The sequence below is a fragment of the Penicillium angulare genome (genome assembly GCF_028827245.1).
Source record: "Penicillium angulare strain IBT 27051 chromosome Unknown utg000003l_segment0_segment0, whole genome shotgun sequence".
Classification (NCBI taxonomy): domain Eukaryota; kingdom Fungi; phylum Ascomycota; class Eurotiomycetes; order Eurotiales; family Aspergillaceae; genus Penicillium; species Penicillium angulare.
Window position 1 is genome coordinate 4,142,354 of NW_026623162.1, and position 16,312 is coordinate 4,158,665.

Genomic DNA, 16,312 nt, shown 5'->3' on the forward strand with positions numbered 1-16,312 from the left:
TTGTGAATTACTCAAATTCAATGGTTCTCGAATCTACGTCTCTCATAACAATTCACCCTATATAGCAAATCCTCAGGAGATCTCTCCCTAGGCAGAGCGAGCCTGTTGCCTATATTCACGTCCAACCTTGGAAGTTCCCAAGAAACCCTTCCAGCACATACATATGATTTATTTAGTACATTAACATTTTGTTGTACAATATTTTTTTCGATTAGATGAACTTGTACTTGTTTATGGTATATACTTGCTAATGTGGAGAGTGTGGCCCATGTCCATTATTTGACCAACCGGAAGTTGCCAGCAGCACCTACCACGTAATACTAATTCCTTTACTATTTATTGGGCTTCAATCTTTTATAAGTATTCCAAGCCCTGGTTTGGTTTTATTTGAGTAGTAGTATGTCAATTTCCTCCAGGGCTGTGAATGTCTCCGTTTGCAGAAGTATATCTCAATATGCATCATCATTATTTCTTGACATTTGCCAACATGTTTTTTGCGATTTTCTACCACACGTTGATATTCGCGGATATAGACAATGACCATAGATAGAGATATAGCAGAAAATATATCTGAAATACTCCATTCAACTGTCATCCCATCAAAATGTCCCTAGAAAATGAATCTGCAAGCTCTCAAGACAACCTGGAGTAAGTGGGGGCGGCTGAAAGCATTCTAACCCAACCACATCGCTCTAATCGATAACAGCCTACGACGCTTCCCCAACCTCCCAGTACTTACGACATAGCTTCCATCAGCCCTATAATCCAACCTTGGAAACCTCTCAAAAACCCCCTGACCAACCACATAATATCCAAATTGAAGAAACAAAAAACCTATCCGCTCTCCACCCCGCAATTACGCCCACCATGCGGATCCGTTACCCGTTCGCAGGTCCGTAATCTGATCCGATGCTTCCCCGATCGCACCGCACGATCTCACGATCACCATTGAAACAAAAGCTAACAAAACCACCAGGTGCCTTCACCTTCCTGATGATCCTAGCCGGATACATCGGCCTCCTTCCACACAGCACAACATCTACAATCCCATCAAATCTCCAACCAAACGATAAATTCCTCCACCTATTCACCTTCTTCCTACTATCCTTAACCTTCTACTGGATCATCGACACAACTCGTCGCCGCACTTTACATCTCACCCTCCTCATCTGTACACTGGGTCTCGGTGTCGGATCCGAAGTCATCCAGGGATTTCTCCCTAACGACCGTCCTTTCGACCCATTCGATATCGTCGCTAATGTCGTCGGGAGCCTCGGCGCAGTAGGTCTGTGCGGTTGGTACCACCGTCGCATGTTGGATCGTCGTCGGAAGACCCGTTTCGGTGTTAATGATGGAGGAGCCGATGATGTTGAGCTCGGCGTTGGTGTTGGTCATTCGCGCGAAGAAGAGGAAGGTCTCGGGCCGCAGGAATCCGGGGTTATGTCCCTTGAGCAGCAGGTCGATAATTGGGACGAGAATGCGGTTGATAATTGGGATACTGAGGATGGTCCTGGGCCATCTACAAGGAATAGTTCTCCGCCTGGCTACGAGGATCGGAAGAGTAGTGCGGCTGAGTTGATGGACCCTGCGGTTAAGCGGAATGATTAGTGTAGCGTTGTTTTTGGGGTTGTGTGAATCGAACTAAATCGAGTCCGAGGGACGGGGATATATCTTCTACTGGATGAACATCCAGTTCAAGGTCAAGTTTGATGTTGAGTTGTTGAGCCTTTGCCTATTTATCACGATTGATGCGTTGATGAATGGATCTCATGTTGGTATGATACCAGTCACTTTGTTGCAGTTCGACTTCAAGCGATTTCTTTTTGTTACTTTACCCCATTTTGGGACATCTGTTTCCTCGATCTATCTGTCCTTTCTGTCCGATGTTTCTGTCGGTGTCTGGGATCTTTTCGATCGGAATGAAGAGAGTTGAATTTATGGCTCGAACCCAGCTCGATCTATGTCTGCCTGTTCGGCGATATAAGGATCTACAATGTGTATAGTTACTACACCCTTCTAATGAAAAGTGCAGTTATGACCAATGTCTAGACGTGCTTCAGTTTGCCTATTCTATAGTTCAGAGAACTCGCTAGTACCTGCATATGCCTTGCTTGTTCCTATTCTTGAACTTTCACACCAGCGGGCAGATTGCCGGGTTGCTATATCCACATTCTCTTATGTTCCATAGACGATACTTGAACGGACGCCTGATGATTTAGAAGTGTGCATGTTGAACCATGAAAATAATATGTTGCAGTGGGACTTGTAGGACATTGCGATCGAATCAGAAAAAGATATTGACACAGTTTGGATCGAGCTAATATACAGCAATTCTAAAAGGAGACTAGACGGCCAGCCAGTGAACATAGAACTACATATGGCGCAAAGGGCTTCGAGGGGCGAACTGCGAACCAGGGGGGTATTTGATGGCGTAAAAAAAGAGGTCAAAGGATGTGAGAAAGGTGTTTGAAACAGAAAGAAAACCAGGGGAAGAGAAGGAAGAGACAAGGTGACTAGGTAGCCTGAGGGGGAAATGAATAGAATAAACCAAACCAAAACAATCTAACACCGAATGCCATGTTATGATGCAGAAGGAGGAATTAAAATCCAAATGGGGTCATGAGCACATCGCGAAGGGGAGGAAAAAATGAATAAATGGGGTAAAGCGGGGATAATATAACAGAGGCGAAGCAAAACCAAAACGCGCGAATGTCCAGGCTATGTCTCTTCGTTGTCGGAGATTTCGGGTGTTCCAGACCAACTTCGCATCGGAGTTTCAACTCGGTCCGGGACAGGCTCTAATTCCGGCTTTGACGGGGGCACATAGATGCCCTGGTCATCTAGCTTGGGTACCTTCGCGGACCGGGGCTCACTGTGTCCAGAGGACTCGGTCGTATCCTTCCCCAATTTGACATCGGTCTGTTCGCGGAGGACTTCATAGATGAATTGCATCTGCAACTCATTGTATACCATCATCATCCGCTGCTCACGCATCAGGTTGACGACGTCAAAGACTGGGTCGGCTTCGGTCTCGGTTACGTGCAGCAACTGCCCCGATTCAAGTTCACGCAAGAGATGGTCAAGAGCAATGAATGTTCCTGTCCGACCAACGCCGGCACTGCAATGCACGAACCGCGGATTGTCCGCGTCGCACTTGGAGGCCGATAATTTGATAAGCTCTAGAAGACCCTGGCGGTCGTTACCCTCGGGCTTGCAATGATCCGCCCAGCCCGCGAACAAGAAATGCCAAATGATCTTGGACTCTGAACCAATAGTCAGCTCCAGTTTGCGAACCTCGGAGCGAGCCGTATCATCCAAAAACGATTCTAGGAGCGTCACGTTGCCCAAAACACCAGCCGATTCATCGGGATGAGATTCGTCGCTAACAAAAGGGTCTGATAGTTCTTCGGATATAAGGTCCATTGAGGGCTGATCCAGGTTCAAAGGGAAATACTGGGCACATTTCTCCCGACCTGCTTCAAAGGTCTGGGTGAGCATTATAACCACCCCCACATCCTTGCTTTCCTGAAAAACCATCTGCCAAAAGTGGGAGAGTAAACCAAGTTTGGGTCCCTGGTACAACAATTAGCTTTGTTCGAGTGTGCATGGAATGTGATCAATCACATACCTGAGTCGCAATGTACTTATGCTCCTCCTGCGTCACCGAATCTCTTAGTGTGATCGGTGAGGCATTAATGAAATCGCACTCGCCCTCGGGAACCTGCAGGTGGACGCGACAGTTTGCCCACGCCTGCACGTTCAGATATCGATTTCTCGCCTGCACTCTCGGGTCCTTGTCGATCGCAAAAGGATGAGCGGGATCATCGGAATTCAAGCCGTCGGAAATTCGAGATCTCTGTATCCATTCCAAGTCCTCAAACTTCTCATGAATCTCTATATATGGGCGCGCAAAACAGTCAGTTTCTCCGTGTTCTTTTTCTTGAGGTTGTGTCTGAGACAAGACATCAAAAATAAAAATAAAAATAAAGTCAAATCCCCACGTGCAGTTGGAATCCTCCTATAGGCGGCATGCAATCTCGGAGTTGACTCACCTGTCACTGATTGGCACAGGAACGGCGGTACATCCTCAGTATTCCCTGTCTCCAAGCGGGGGTTTTCCTGCTCGCCCAGTACCTCGAAGCCCGGATCATTATCCGGCAAGCCGCGTTTCGTGCTCTGAACACTGGTATCGATCTTGATTGAGGGATGCGCCATTTTGGCAGCGGCTATCCGCTGGAATGCGCGAACTTTTCCAATAACCCCGCGTGCTTTTCTGGAGACGTTTTGTCGACCGGACCGTTTTTTCAGGTTGCGCGGGGCAAGCGGGTCGGGCGAAGGTGAGCGAGAGGGCTCGGTGTTAACGTCGGGATCAAAACCGTCTGCAGAAATCGCGGGCGCAGAAATCTGCAGAGTGGTCAGATCGGGACAGCTATGAAAGCTGCCCCGAGAAGTAGTGTTCAAGGCCAGATTTGTATATTTCCCCTTCGTATTCTATTTTGAGAAGGAGGCGGGAGGCGGAGGGTCTCGAGACAGGGTAAGAGGGGATCAGGGCGTTTTTCGTAGAGGGAAATCGTGTGATCTTTTTGGTGTGAGTCGAAACTGCCGTTAGAATGAGGTGAAGACGAAGGATTGAATCAGATCGGGGTTCAAATAGAATATAACAGTAGGTAGAAGGAAAACAAAAACAAAATAAAATCGCCGGAAGAAATATAAATTAAGAGAAAAGAAGAAGAAGATCAAGAAGAACAAGAGGGGCGAATAGTATAAGGCTAAACTTCCGCCCACTCCGATCTTCCCTGATATAGACGGTGCTAGAGTATTAATTATGCCCTAATAATAACTATTATTATAGTAAATCTATGATGATCACTAGAATATTTAGATCTACTACATAAAGTTTAAAAAACTGTAGTTATTTCTTGATTCCAACTACATTTTCGCCACCTGGGGGGAATAGTTCAGCTGCTTGCGGAACCCAAGTACAATCAATCCAATATATGTCGGTTGCTTGCTGCTTCGAATTCAGGTACCCGAATCTCTCTTCCCCCTGAAACATCGCGGAAATCCCTCGACTTTGGAACATTCCACCGAATCCAGCCTAATCCCGGTTTACTGGAACATTCCCGCAACCGCAATCTATCTATAACCCGTTAATCCTGGGACCCGGGGAAAAACAAGAAAAGAACAAAGGGGAATCCACCGTCGCGACATCCACTTCATCCTCCGCGCTTCACAGATCCCACCTTGATCGACTCCCTCCCCCCTCCACCCCCACATCCGCCTCATTTCCCACGTTTTAAACCGTTTCAAATGACGGCATTATTCGGCGCAACTAGGTGTTGATCACCCGCGCACTTCGTCGTCGCTACCCGGAGTGCTTCCTGTTTTCGCGACCCGCACGAAGAGCAAACAAACATCCCCACGCGCGCAATGGTTTCCCAAGCTCAAATCGTCGATCGCGCGACGCCAAACCAAAGCGCTCCCTCCGTTGTATCGCGTCCCTCGCATTCCGGTCGCCGCCATCGATCCGGTCGTTCCCATCATGGGGGTGGCTCATTGTCTATGTCCTCCTCCAACGACTTCCCGATCTTCACATATACCGGCGACACGGAGATCGCGATCCGTACGGGTTCGCAAGAAAGACGATATCTAGTGCACCGCTTGATCTTAGCGCAATGTTCGGGTTTCTTCGAGGCAAGCACAAATGAGGAATGGACGGGTCAGAATACACCGGGTCCCGCGAAACCAGATGGGACATTGTCTCGGGTGAGTGAGGAGGACTCATTCTCGAACGGGTCAACACTGGCGCAGTCCGATCATAGTGGAATTCCTACACGCTCTGGCGAAAAGCAACAACGCTGGAGATATGAATTGGATTGGGAGAATCGGTTAGAGGAAGAGGAGCCTATTCTCGTTCAAAAGGTTGGTCTGGTCCTGGTCCCACACCTACCTCCCTTCACTCCCAAGTCGCAAGGGGGGAGGGAATGTCGAATGTCGCACACATAGCTAATCCCTGACAAACTTATGAACAGCAACCTACCTATGCCCCCATGTTGAGCAGCGGTGACCAAACCGCGTTTCCTCCTACGAGATCCAAGCCATCTAACGCTCAGGCGGGCTACTTCCGCTCCATGGCGAACTTGGTCGGAATGCAGTCGGTGGCTCACCTTCCTCTTCCTGAAAATGGAGATCGCAGTAAAGTCGATCCCCTGATTCGCGACTACGACAACCTCTTCCGCTTGTTCTACAACCATGCGCCAGTACTGAATAGCGTCAATATCGCTACCGCCTATACAGAATGCAAGTCTCTCCTCGCCTTAGCGGATATGTACGATGCACTGCCAGTGACTGGACCCCGCGTGGACCATCATCTTCTCGGATTTGGCTCGCGGCTCTTCAAGCAGATTGCCAAGTATCCTCCAAGTTATCTCAAACTGGGTTACCTTGCCCGCAGCCGGGTGATATTCTCCGAAGCCCTGATCCATGTCGTCGGCCAATGGCCCGCCGCCCTGCCGAATCTACGAAATGGTACATACGCCGCTCTACCAGATTCTGTGTTCGATCTGATTGAAGATAAATACGAAGATCTAGAAGACCTGAAAGCCCGTGTGGAATCTAAACTCTTCCGTCTTTCTCTGACCACCTCTCGTGGTGAGCGTGTCGGCCCCAACAACGCATATCTAGACTGGTTAGCCGTCTCTTTATTCCGTCAATGGCTCATTGAAAGCACTACACCTCCACCTGCACCCATTCTAAAGAACTCTTCTACCCCCGCACCACAGACAGGCGGGCCAGGATCCCAGACTAGCTCCTCAAGGCCCGCTGTCCAGCCTGATCCTGCTGCCCGTGTATACAAATTGATTGGATCCTCCTCTTCCCAGTCATATCTGCCTCATGATGAATTGAAACGGTTTCTCAAGATCCACCCGACGCAATCTGCAGATGTCTTATATACCCGGGAGACGTTCAAACGATTTGAGCGCAAAATGGACGAGATTAAGCGGCTGGCCCGTGAAATCGTCAAGCCACTCATGCGAAACTTCCTTGAGCTGGAACTTAAAAGTGGCGCTGAGCAGACAAGCATCACACTGCCCTCACCTGAAAGTGCTTCTAGCGCGGGTCTTCCCTATCTAACCTGCACTCGAGTTGAAGAGGCCGATTTGCCATGGAGTTAGTCTTTATCTAAGTAAAGCTACTTATCACCATGGCGATCTTCTGTTTTTACGCTTTTTGTATTGGTGGTTTTCTTATCTACACTTGGGTTAACCTGTGGATTTTTTTGGACTTTGGAGTCATAATACTGGCGTTTATGAGATATCCCTTGATCTACCGACCTTTTTTTATGACAGCTGCTGGCTTGCTTTTAAGCAAAAGACCGCTCCTACTCTTATACGCGTTGATTGACTATCCCGATGAAATGATGTACTTGATCTATACCTTTGTTTGTTTTTGATTGCGCCTTAGTTAATGTGTCATGATACTATGAATGTTCTCAACTTGTTTGATTTCTGATCTATTTGATGTTTATTACCTCATCCTACTTGTGTCCATTGAGCGGGCTTTTAAAAGATTTGTCTTGGAAATCTTCACGATGTCGATGGATGTAGATGCCTCTAGAGTTCACTACAGCAAATGACAATGTAATAACTCCATAATGCATGTTATTTTTAATTTATTATAGTATTCACATATAGTACATATCCACCAAAAACTGTTTTACTGTACAAAAGAAGAGAGTACAGGGAGAAAGTCACCCTCATGACTTGCCTCCAATGGTTTCCATGTCATCCATCCATGGCCTCAAAACCTCCGGCACAACAACCACGCCTCGTTCCGGATCAAACCCATTCTCCAAAATAGCAGCCAAGACACGCGGCACAGCCATAGCCGTCCCATTAACAGTATGCGGGAAACGTGACTCCTTCGCAGAACCACCCCGAACCCTGGTCGCAAGTCTCCGACTCTGATAATCAGTACAAATAGAGGCAGAAGTAACCTCACCCCACGCCGACTCCAACTCCTTCGCCTCAACATCAACAACCTCAACACCCTCATTCACAGCTCCAGGTCGGAACCGCGACGGGAACAAAGCCTCAATATCCCGCTTGCGAGTAGCGCTCGCACCAAGATCGCCAGTCGGCATCTCCAAAATCCGACAAGGAAGACCCAACGAAGTCAAAATCTCCGTCTGAATCTCCAACAGCTCAGCGAAAAGATCATCCGAGTTCTTACTTGATGATGACTCTTCAAGGTTATCCGCCCATGCGAAAAGCTCTACTTTCGTAAACTCATGAACCCGGTATAATCCCTTTGTATCGACGCCTCGCGATCCCGCCTCAGCACGATAACACCGGCTCGCACCAACGAGTTTAACGGGTAAGTCGGCCGCATTTATATCTTTACCCGCATACATAGCTGCTAACGGGATCTCGGCGGTACCCGTCAACGAACGTTGAGGCTTTGTATCCCTATCTCGCTCGCTCTGCTCAATGCTCCAGATTTGCTGCTCGTTGTGCTGGTCTCGTGGTTGGAAGCCGCACGCTTCAGCGATATACGAGTATACGATTGAGGGTGGAGAAACGGGCTTCCAAGCTCGGCGACGCGCAACGCTAAGCGCGTACTGGACTAGAGCTTGTTCGAGCATTGCGCCTTCATTTATGAGGAAGTACCAGCCCCATCCTGTTGTTGTGGCCGAGCTGGTGAAATCAAGTAGGCCGAGGGATGTGCCGATTGAGACGTGCGAACGGGATTGGAGAGACTCTTTGCTTTGACTAGCCCACAATGGCGGCCTTGAAGGGTTAAAGTTGATATACCCGATTAGATTTGGGGTATTTCCGATAGGTGTTTCGGAGGAAGAAAGATTCGGTAAGGAGAGAGCTAGACGGCTCAGTTCTTCGGTGCATGTTGCTTTGCGAGCTGTCATATTCGCAGAGTCATCTTTTAAACGTTGGGCTTCTGCTTTTAGAGCCGTAAGATCGGATTGTTGTTCGGACGGCGCATCAGTCTTTGTGCGAGCAGCAATAGACAGCTTCGCGATCGTTTTCTCTAGTTGTTTTATGCGGGATCTGGGCGCTTTGAGATCATGATCTAATTGTCGGGTTTCTTCTGCGAGAGCTTGAATCTTCGATGGATATTCTGCGTGCGCGGCATAGTTTCTTTCAATGCAGTTCTGGGCATAGCGCTCGACATTCTGGCGGATGTGCTTGGTGTCTGGGGTTGGTTTTGGAGCTGTTGCTGGTCGGAGGATTTGGTGGTTGTGTAGGGTGAAGGAGAAGTTTCGACGTAGTTTTAGGTGGTAGAGGTTGGATGGAGATGCCCTTCTGCAATTGAGGCAGATGTAGGGGCTTGGTGAGGGTGCCATGGGTGAATTGGGGAGGTTCGGGGAGAACTTGAAGAAGTCGGAGGAATAAATTGGTGATGTGGATCGGGTGATTTGCGCGGAACGCCAAGTGTGGTTGCTCCACACTTCATTCTGTGGTTATTGGTTCTTGGGGGAAGTATGGCTTTTCTCTATAAATGTTATGGGATTTATTGATTTATTGATTTATTGATAATGGATAATGGATAATTGATGAGATCTTGGATATGGATTATTCTGACTCGTAAATCATGATGCAGTCAACGCGTAATCCACTTCATTTCACATCGTCATCGTCCATAAATAAAAAGCATTCCCCAGAACAAACTGCCAGAAACAAAATAATAACTAGACTCGTACCCAGATTTTAATCATTCCCAAGTCCCAGCTTGTAGGTCTTCACCCGAGCGCCCACTCCAAGAACCACAGCTAAGCCGGGCAAGACAACAGCCCACAGCGGAATATGCAATGAAGCTATGCTGTACCCCGTCTGCGTCGCCCCCCAGATCGCAGTCGGAATCTCCAACACCAACAGCGCCACATATCCGCTCCAACGGTGGTATTTATAAAGTCTCTTTCCGTTCTCGACGCTACCAAGCAGCGATCTGGGTAGGAAGTACTGGACGACTCCGACGAGGGACTGAGAGACGATAAAGATGATAGTAAGGAGACCGAGGACTCCGTGTGCGGAGTCGAAATGCGGATGAGTGCCTTTATTGACCTCGATGACTATGAAGGCGGAGAGAAAAAGGAGAGCACTGAGTAGTTGGATGATATAGTGAAAGCGTGTGCCTTTTCGTTTTTCGGATGCGGTTGTGGTTGGTTGTAGGATTAGGATGCCTTGGATTTGTAGGAGGAGACCTGATATGGCGAGGAGCTGCGGGGAAGTTAGTTCTAAGTTTGGATTGTTTATTCCAAGCAGCTTGCAGGAAAGATGAAAAATGGTTGCCTGGTTGGACTTACTGGGTGCGCAGTGAAGAGAATAATTGGTTGAGATAGAATTTTGAACCAGATGAGAATAGCAAACTAGACGAGTGAATTAATATCAAATGGATGCTTCCTGGTTTCTTCGTGGTACATGAGGATGTTAACGGATACCACTTACGATCCAAATTCCAAGTTGGGCAATACTAGCTGTCCCTATTAAGCCCAGTCTTGTTAGTTATGACCAAATAGGTCCAAGCATTCAATATGATCCCACCTGTGACGAGATTTAAAAGCACCGGCTTCTCCTGCTGAATGACTTCACTGGATCGGCCTAACAAAGGCTGAGTCTCTGGAGAATCAATAGCCACAGGTGCCTCTTCGAATAAACCAGCGGTAGAAGCCATGATACCTGCTAAAAAACGCGTCTAACCGGGCCTGGAAAGTTATAAAAATTGTGAACTTCAATTGTGTGAGGGACAGGGCGGATCCCACTTTAATAGAAAGTAATGGACTGCCCAGTAAGGCTATTGATGATTACGAATATCAATGCTACTTATAGCGCGCTCGCATTCCGCAGGATTCCCTCATAATTAATCAAGTGGAATTATGCATATCCCTTTCATGCATCCATATCACCTGCGCACATCTACTAGTTTTTACTTGGCGTGATCGACGCGATAAATGGCGACTCCACCTCCAAATGCAAGATTGCCTCGGTCGCACCAGTTAGGTATTAGTGATTTCTACTAAAGACGATATAACCTTGGAATGAGCACACCGTGCAGTTGCCCCGCATGATTTGTAATTATTTGGCTGAAATCATCCCCGTCGTACGAGGTTTTGTTTCTTGCGTCTAGATGTTACGTCCACCAATTGACGGAATAAATGTTTCATATACATCATGATGTTGATGATAATATTCCCCCAGGCTTTCCCCCAGATCACCATTGGAGTTTAAGTATTCTTGATCATTGTTTCATCTGTCCAATCAAAGCTGTGAGATAATGTCGTTCGTCTTCAATCGATAGACATTCGGTATTCGGCGTCGCCCGGGTCCAAAACAGGCTTCATCGGAGAAATTATACATCTTCGGGTGTCGAGTTCATAGCCTCAGCACTTAGAGGCCTACGCAAAACATCTACGGCAGTTTTCGTTTGAAATAAGGGCCTTGGGGCTACCGCATGGGGGTTCGCTCTTCGTTGTTTGAGAGCTATCCGGAGAGTCTCGCCACAAATTTCTAGGTTTAATTGAGCAACGACCTGATCGCAAGAAAGATTCCTTCTCGCGGCAGATGCACTCATCCACACAATAACTTCGTCGAGGCGCTGGCGAGAGATCTTTGGTGGGCGACCGCATTTATGTTTTTGAGGTATAAGAGCGATGTTATTTTGGCACGTATAACGGACTTGACGTTCAGAGAAACCCGTGCGGCGGCTAATATCACGGACAGAAAAATTTGCATCATCTCTGAGAATCTTTATTCTCATCCGTAGATCACGGTTCAGCTGACCCATGGTAGAGAGCTTTGGGTGGATATGCGTGTTGTGGAGGAATGTAGATTTGGGCGTGTTGATATGGTACGAAAGGGAAACTTGAAGGGGCAAGGGTGAGGGCTCTTGTGACGTCATTTATTACTGTTTTTTACAATACTATGTAATATAAAGGTACTACTTCATGTGGACTGGACCTACTAGTATACAGATGTAAGGAAAATCATGCAAGTAGATCGTCGATTGGCCAGTAGCAAAATCACATTAACCTTGGAAATGAGTCTCAATTTTTAATAAGCGGCATGCAGTGCGGGACACACTTTCCAGCCGCTGCGATATAGCTCGAACAGATGTTAATATACACAAAAATCTAAGCAGCGGAAAACTGTAGTATCGTTTTCTGCGCTTAGTTCACGGTCGATCCGAGTGTGCGCATAAAATCTTTCAATATTTCAATATTTGTCCAGACTGTCGGAAAGCTTCCATGATACCTGTAGAGACGATCATACTTTGTCCTCAGAACAAGCTACACGCCATCTAGACAGGCATGTGTAGCTTCGTCGTTAAAATTGGTTAATAAAAATAATGCCTGAACTTTGAATATAATAGATTTAATGAGCTCTAACGGGTTACTGGTGACTGTTTGTCCTTGTTGATCTTTGAGTATGGTGAGAAGGGCGTTAGTGAGGTATAAACACTCTTCCCACTGAACGGCAGAGGTAAATAATATTTCAAGCATATAGAAACCCCTAGTGTAGGGTAAGTCTAGGATTCCAGGCTCAAGCAAATAGTGAGGAGGTGAGGGAAACATTTTGTATATAGCACGTATTAAAAAATAAAAACTGTCAATTACAAGTCATGACTATTACCAAATGATGTCGTTGAATTCACAAAGAAACCCTAGAGATCAACGACAGGATATCATAGAGCAGGATATGCTGTATTTGTATTGGATTTATATTAAGTCAAGGAGGATAACTTCCGCGTAGAGAATTTGTCAACAAAGCTTTAAAGTGTTCGCACATTGTCATTATGCACAAGAAAAAAAAGGCAACCAAACAAAGACATTCCATCAGATGCTAAAGGTAGAAGATAAGAAACCAGTTCCATTTAGTTTTTGGTAATAATAGAAAAGAAAATCAAAGACCTTCCGATAGCTACACTCATTATGATGGACCCGATGGGAGTTTGTTGAATCTATTTCAATATTTAGACTCTAACATAGCGACCACGAAAGTGCCCAATTACTCTTTCACCAAGGCATCTTCAACACTGAGCCTTCTTGCCCAGACCCTGGCTTCCCAAAGACAACTTCAGCACTCAAGTTCTTCGGGTCTAAATTCATTACAATATTAAATAAAGTGCTGCTGCGCGTGGAAATATGACGACTTTCATCTTCCTGGCAGCATATAGCTTGCGGAGCGTTGAAGAGATCGGAAAATATACGCTCTCGCAAAACTGAAGGCGCAATGGCATCGCCCGACACGCCGTTTGAAATTAATTCCTTAGTCAAATCTCCCAGACGCTTCAAACGGATTGGAGATCCCGCCAACCACGGTGGCTCATTCACATATCGGTTCTCAATGAAGTGGTTGGTGTGCCCAATGAGACCGGACCCGTCTTCAGGAATATACTTATTTCCAACAGGTGAGAGCTCAAGTGCCAAAGCCTTCGTACTGTCAGCAACAAGTATATGTTGAGCAGATGCAACACCTCCCAAAGACTCGAGCTTCCTCACAGCATCATCAACGGATGTGCTTTCAAGGCATAGTCGGAGAGCCACATGAATCGGCAGTTTGCTGCTGATCATCGGTTTTGCGCGGATAGCGTTGAGGCAGGTACCGACTCCCGCGGAATTCAAGCCTATTTTACCAACAATTCCTGCCTGTACGCGTTGTCAGTTAGTCAGGACCGGAAATCATATAAGATCTAGTTCACCGCTCACCTCAGTGACCATGTAAATCGTGGGCTTCCCAGCCTGTTCAATAGAGACCATCGCCAGGTTTCCCGATACTCTCGCGGTCCAATCCCAGTTTTGAGATAGCACCCGCGCGTTATCGTTCTTCTTCCAGGAAAGAGTCGTGCAACCGTCGGAAAACTTCCCCAGGGCGATCTCACTGCGACAGTTGAGAGCGACTATATCGAGGAGATCAACTTCTGCACCTTCAGCGATTCCCTCCATCTCTTCATAGAGATGTGGTACCAGGTTCGTGAGTGCTGGTTGGAACTCTTTCGAGATCTCGCGTACTTCTGGCCAGGATAGCTTTGAAGTGTACTCAAACATCGATTCATAGATATTGATCTGGTTGCGTATTTGGTCGCGTAACGCTCTTCCATGCTCTATACCTATCTTCACGGGTTTTCTTGTAAGTATCCGTTACATTGAGATTCAGTGGGGTATGTACCTCTCGAGGACTTCCCCTCAACTGGAGCTTTATCGGATCGGCCGCAGGCATGGCTTTGATGTCTATATGATTAGCATATAATTGACAAGTATTTGACCAGCACGATGATGGAAATGGGTCTGTGTTTCTTTATAAATCAAGACGTGTCGTTTATTGGGGTCGATAGGAACAGCCGAGGATAGTTGGAGTCGTGCGGGGGAGCCGATAAGGCGACATCGCAATGTCTTACCCCAACGGGTCTAACTTCATATTCTCCCTCGGAAAGGAAGGTCTATGCTACATATGCTTGCGTTTAACTGTTTTCGATTATCTCATGGATTTTATAGATCATGCCCTTTGGATTAATCTAGCAACGTCGCGAAAGTTCTATCGTTTCGAAGTGAAGTTCAATATCAAGCCATGCGGTCTTAGCCTTCGTTAACAAAACAACCCAAAGGACCGATGAACGCGACATTCTAGAAGAATAATTGGGCGACATATACTGCGTCTATTTCTCTGAGATCAAATGTTTGAATAATTTATCCAGGTAGTAAGCGGACTGCTTGGGATACCGAGTCTTTTCCTCGGACTCAAAGTCGATAAATGTGCATCCGAATCGATCAGCATATCCAGCAGCCCATTCTAAACCCCAGCCAGTCAGTTTATCACCCGGCAATAATTTGTGTTTCAGTTCGAAATGACTTACCCCAGTTATCAGTGAAGGTCCACGCAAAGTAAGAGCGAATATCAACACCATCCTCCTTCACAGCTCGAGCCAACGCATTACCCACATAGCCCTCAAAGAACTTGATTCGGAACTTGTCATCCAAGACTTCTAGAGAAGGCGCCACTTCTCCCTTTGCAGTGGTTCCGCTCTCAGTTACGTATATGGGTGTCTGATACCGCGCATAAATCCAATTTATCAGCTTTCGAAATCCCTCAGGCGAAGCACGAAGCCATTCAGTATCACTCTCTTCGCCCCGAGGTACACCCTGCTTATTCTCATCATGAACCTCCACATTTCCCTTGTGATCATTGATATCTGGTGGCGTGTCCGTATGCTTCATGAAGAATGTTGTATAGCTATTCATTCCATAAAACTCCGAGCTACCAAGAACAAGCTTGGTCTCCTCAGCTGTGAAACGGGGAAGTCGATCTCCAAGCTGCGCACGCATAGAAGCCGGATAATCGCCTGTCTTGTAGATAGGATCAGCGAACCATGAGATCTCAAACTCACGCGCCCTTTGTGCAGCCTCTTGATCTCGAGGGTCCTCCTCATCCCACGCCTCAGACCAGTTACCGTGAAGTGTGATTCCAATAGTTCCTTTCTGCCGTGGCTGGAATTTCTCACGGTAAAGACGCGAAACATAGGCATGAGAAATAATCTCCGTATGCGCTACGATAAAAGGCTCTGTAGACGAATCACCTTCCGCATTGCGCTCTCGGAAAGAGGATCGTGCAGGTGCATGTACGCCTGCCGCATATCCAGCCAGAGTGTAGACACCAGGCTCGTTATATGTTATCCAATGTTTGACGCGGTCGCCGAATCTCTCAAAGCAAACTCGCGCATATCGGACAAAGTCCGGCGTATAGAATTCCTGGTTCAACATCCCGCCGTATCGATCTTCCAACGCCTGCGGGGTATCCCAATGGAAGAGTGTAACAAATGGGGTGATTCCATTTTGAAGGAGCTCGTCAATCAAATCTGAGTAGTATTGGATACCCGCTTCGTTGACAGGGTCGTCCTTTCCTCCTAATGGGATAATGCGTGACCAGGCAAGTGAGAATCGGTAAGCATTGACGCCATACGTTTTCATTAACGCTACATCTTCGCGGTAGAAATCGTAGGCTCTCACTGCATCATCTGCATTGCTCCCATCCGCGACTTTACCGGGCGTGTGTCCGAATGTGTCCCAAATCGAGACGCCTTTGCCGTCCTTGTTCCATGCGCCTTCTATCTGTGCAGCAGCCGTAGCATAGCCATGATAAAAGTCGGAACGGAGAACGTCTTTGAGATCTTGTACTTCGGCTAGGTCCATTTTTAGATTGCTTCTTTGGATTCGTTGGATCTTGGGATAGTGTATAGGTGGCGCATTTATCTTTAAGCTATGAAACTTTTGAACAGCTTTGTCGAGGACAATTTCCTGCGGGGT

At 47.0% G+C, this 16,312-nt stretch overlaps 6 protein-coding genes across 6 annotated transcripts; 2 read left to right on the forward strand and 4 right to left on the reverse strand.

The window, feature by feature from the left end:
• Positions 1 to 867: 867 nt before the first annotated feature.
• On the forward strand, positions 868 to 1,608 carry N7478_003680 (uncharacterized protein; the record flags this gene model as incomplete). Its single annotated transcript, XM_056919894.1, has 2 exons — positions 868 to 892; positions 977 to 1,608. 2 exons carry the CDS (start codon positions 868 to 870, stop codon positions 1,606 to 1,608), a joined length of 657 nt encoding a protein of 218 aa, XP_056783052.1.
• Positions 1,609 to 2,718: 1,110 nt separating this feature from the next.
• On the reverse strand, positions 2,719 to 4,215 carry ptpB (tyrosine protein phosphatase PTP1; the record flags this gene model as incomplete). The annotated part of the gene is made up of 3 exons (XM_056919895.1): positions 2,719 to 3,573; positions 3,629 to 3,894; positions 4,053 to 4,215. The coding sequence occupies 3 exons, from the start codon at positions 4,213 to 4,215 to the stop codon at positions 2,719 to 2,721; spliced, it is 1,284 nt and encodes a 427-aa protein (XP_056783053.1).
• A 1,215-nt stretch (positions 4,216 to 5,430) lies between these two features.
• Positions 5,431 to 7,175, forward strand: N7478_003682 (uncharacterized protein; the record flags this gene model as incomplete). Its single annotated transcript, XM_056919896.1, has 2 exons — positions 5,431 to 5,922; positions 6,033 to 7,175. The coding sequence occupies 2 exons, from the start codon at positions 5,431 to 5,433 to the stop codon at positions 7,173 to 7,175; spliced, it is 1,635 nt and encodes a 544-aa protein (XP_056783054.1).
• A 581-nt stretch (positions 7,176 to 7,756) lies between these two features.
• On the reverse strand, positions 7,757 to 9,361 carry N7478_003683 (putative serine--tRNA ligase DIA4; the record flags this gene model as incomplete). Its single annotated transcript, XM_056919897.1, has 1 exon — positions 7,757 to 9,361. The coding sequence occupies one exon, from the start codon at positions 9,359 to 9,361 to the stop codon at positions 7,757 to 7,759; it is 1,605 nt and encodes a 534-aa protein (XP_056783055.1).
• Positions 9,362 to 9,725: 364 nt separating this feature from the next.
• N7478_003684 (cytochrome b561 domain-containing protein) lies at positions 9,726 to 10,689 on the reverse strand (the record flags this gene model as incomplete). The annotated part of the gene is made up of 4 exons (XM_056919898.1): positions 9,726 to 10,235; positions 10,322 to 10,384; positions 10,464 to 10,498; positions 10,560 to 10,689. The coding sequence occupies 4 exons, from the start codon at positions 10,687 to 10,689 to the stop codon at positions 9,726 to 9,728; spliced, it is 738 nt and encodes a 245-aa protein (XP_056783056.1).
• A 2,338-nt stretch (positions 10,690 to 13,027) lies between these two features.
• Positions 13,028 to 16,198, reverse strand: N7478_003685 (uncharacterized protein; the record flags this gene model as incomplete). Its single annotated transcript, XM_056919899.1, has 5 exons — positions 13,028 to 13,660; positions 13,721 to 14,115; positions 14,181 to 14,242; positions 14,732 to 14,801; positions 14,866 to 16,198. 5 exons carry the CDS (start codon positions 16,196 to 16,198, stop codon positions 13,028 to 13,030), a joined length of 2,493 nt encoding a protein of 830 aa, XP_056783057.1.
• Between the last annotated feature and the right edge of the window lie 114 nt (positions 16,199 to 16,312).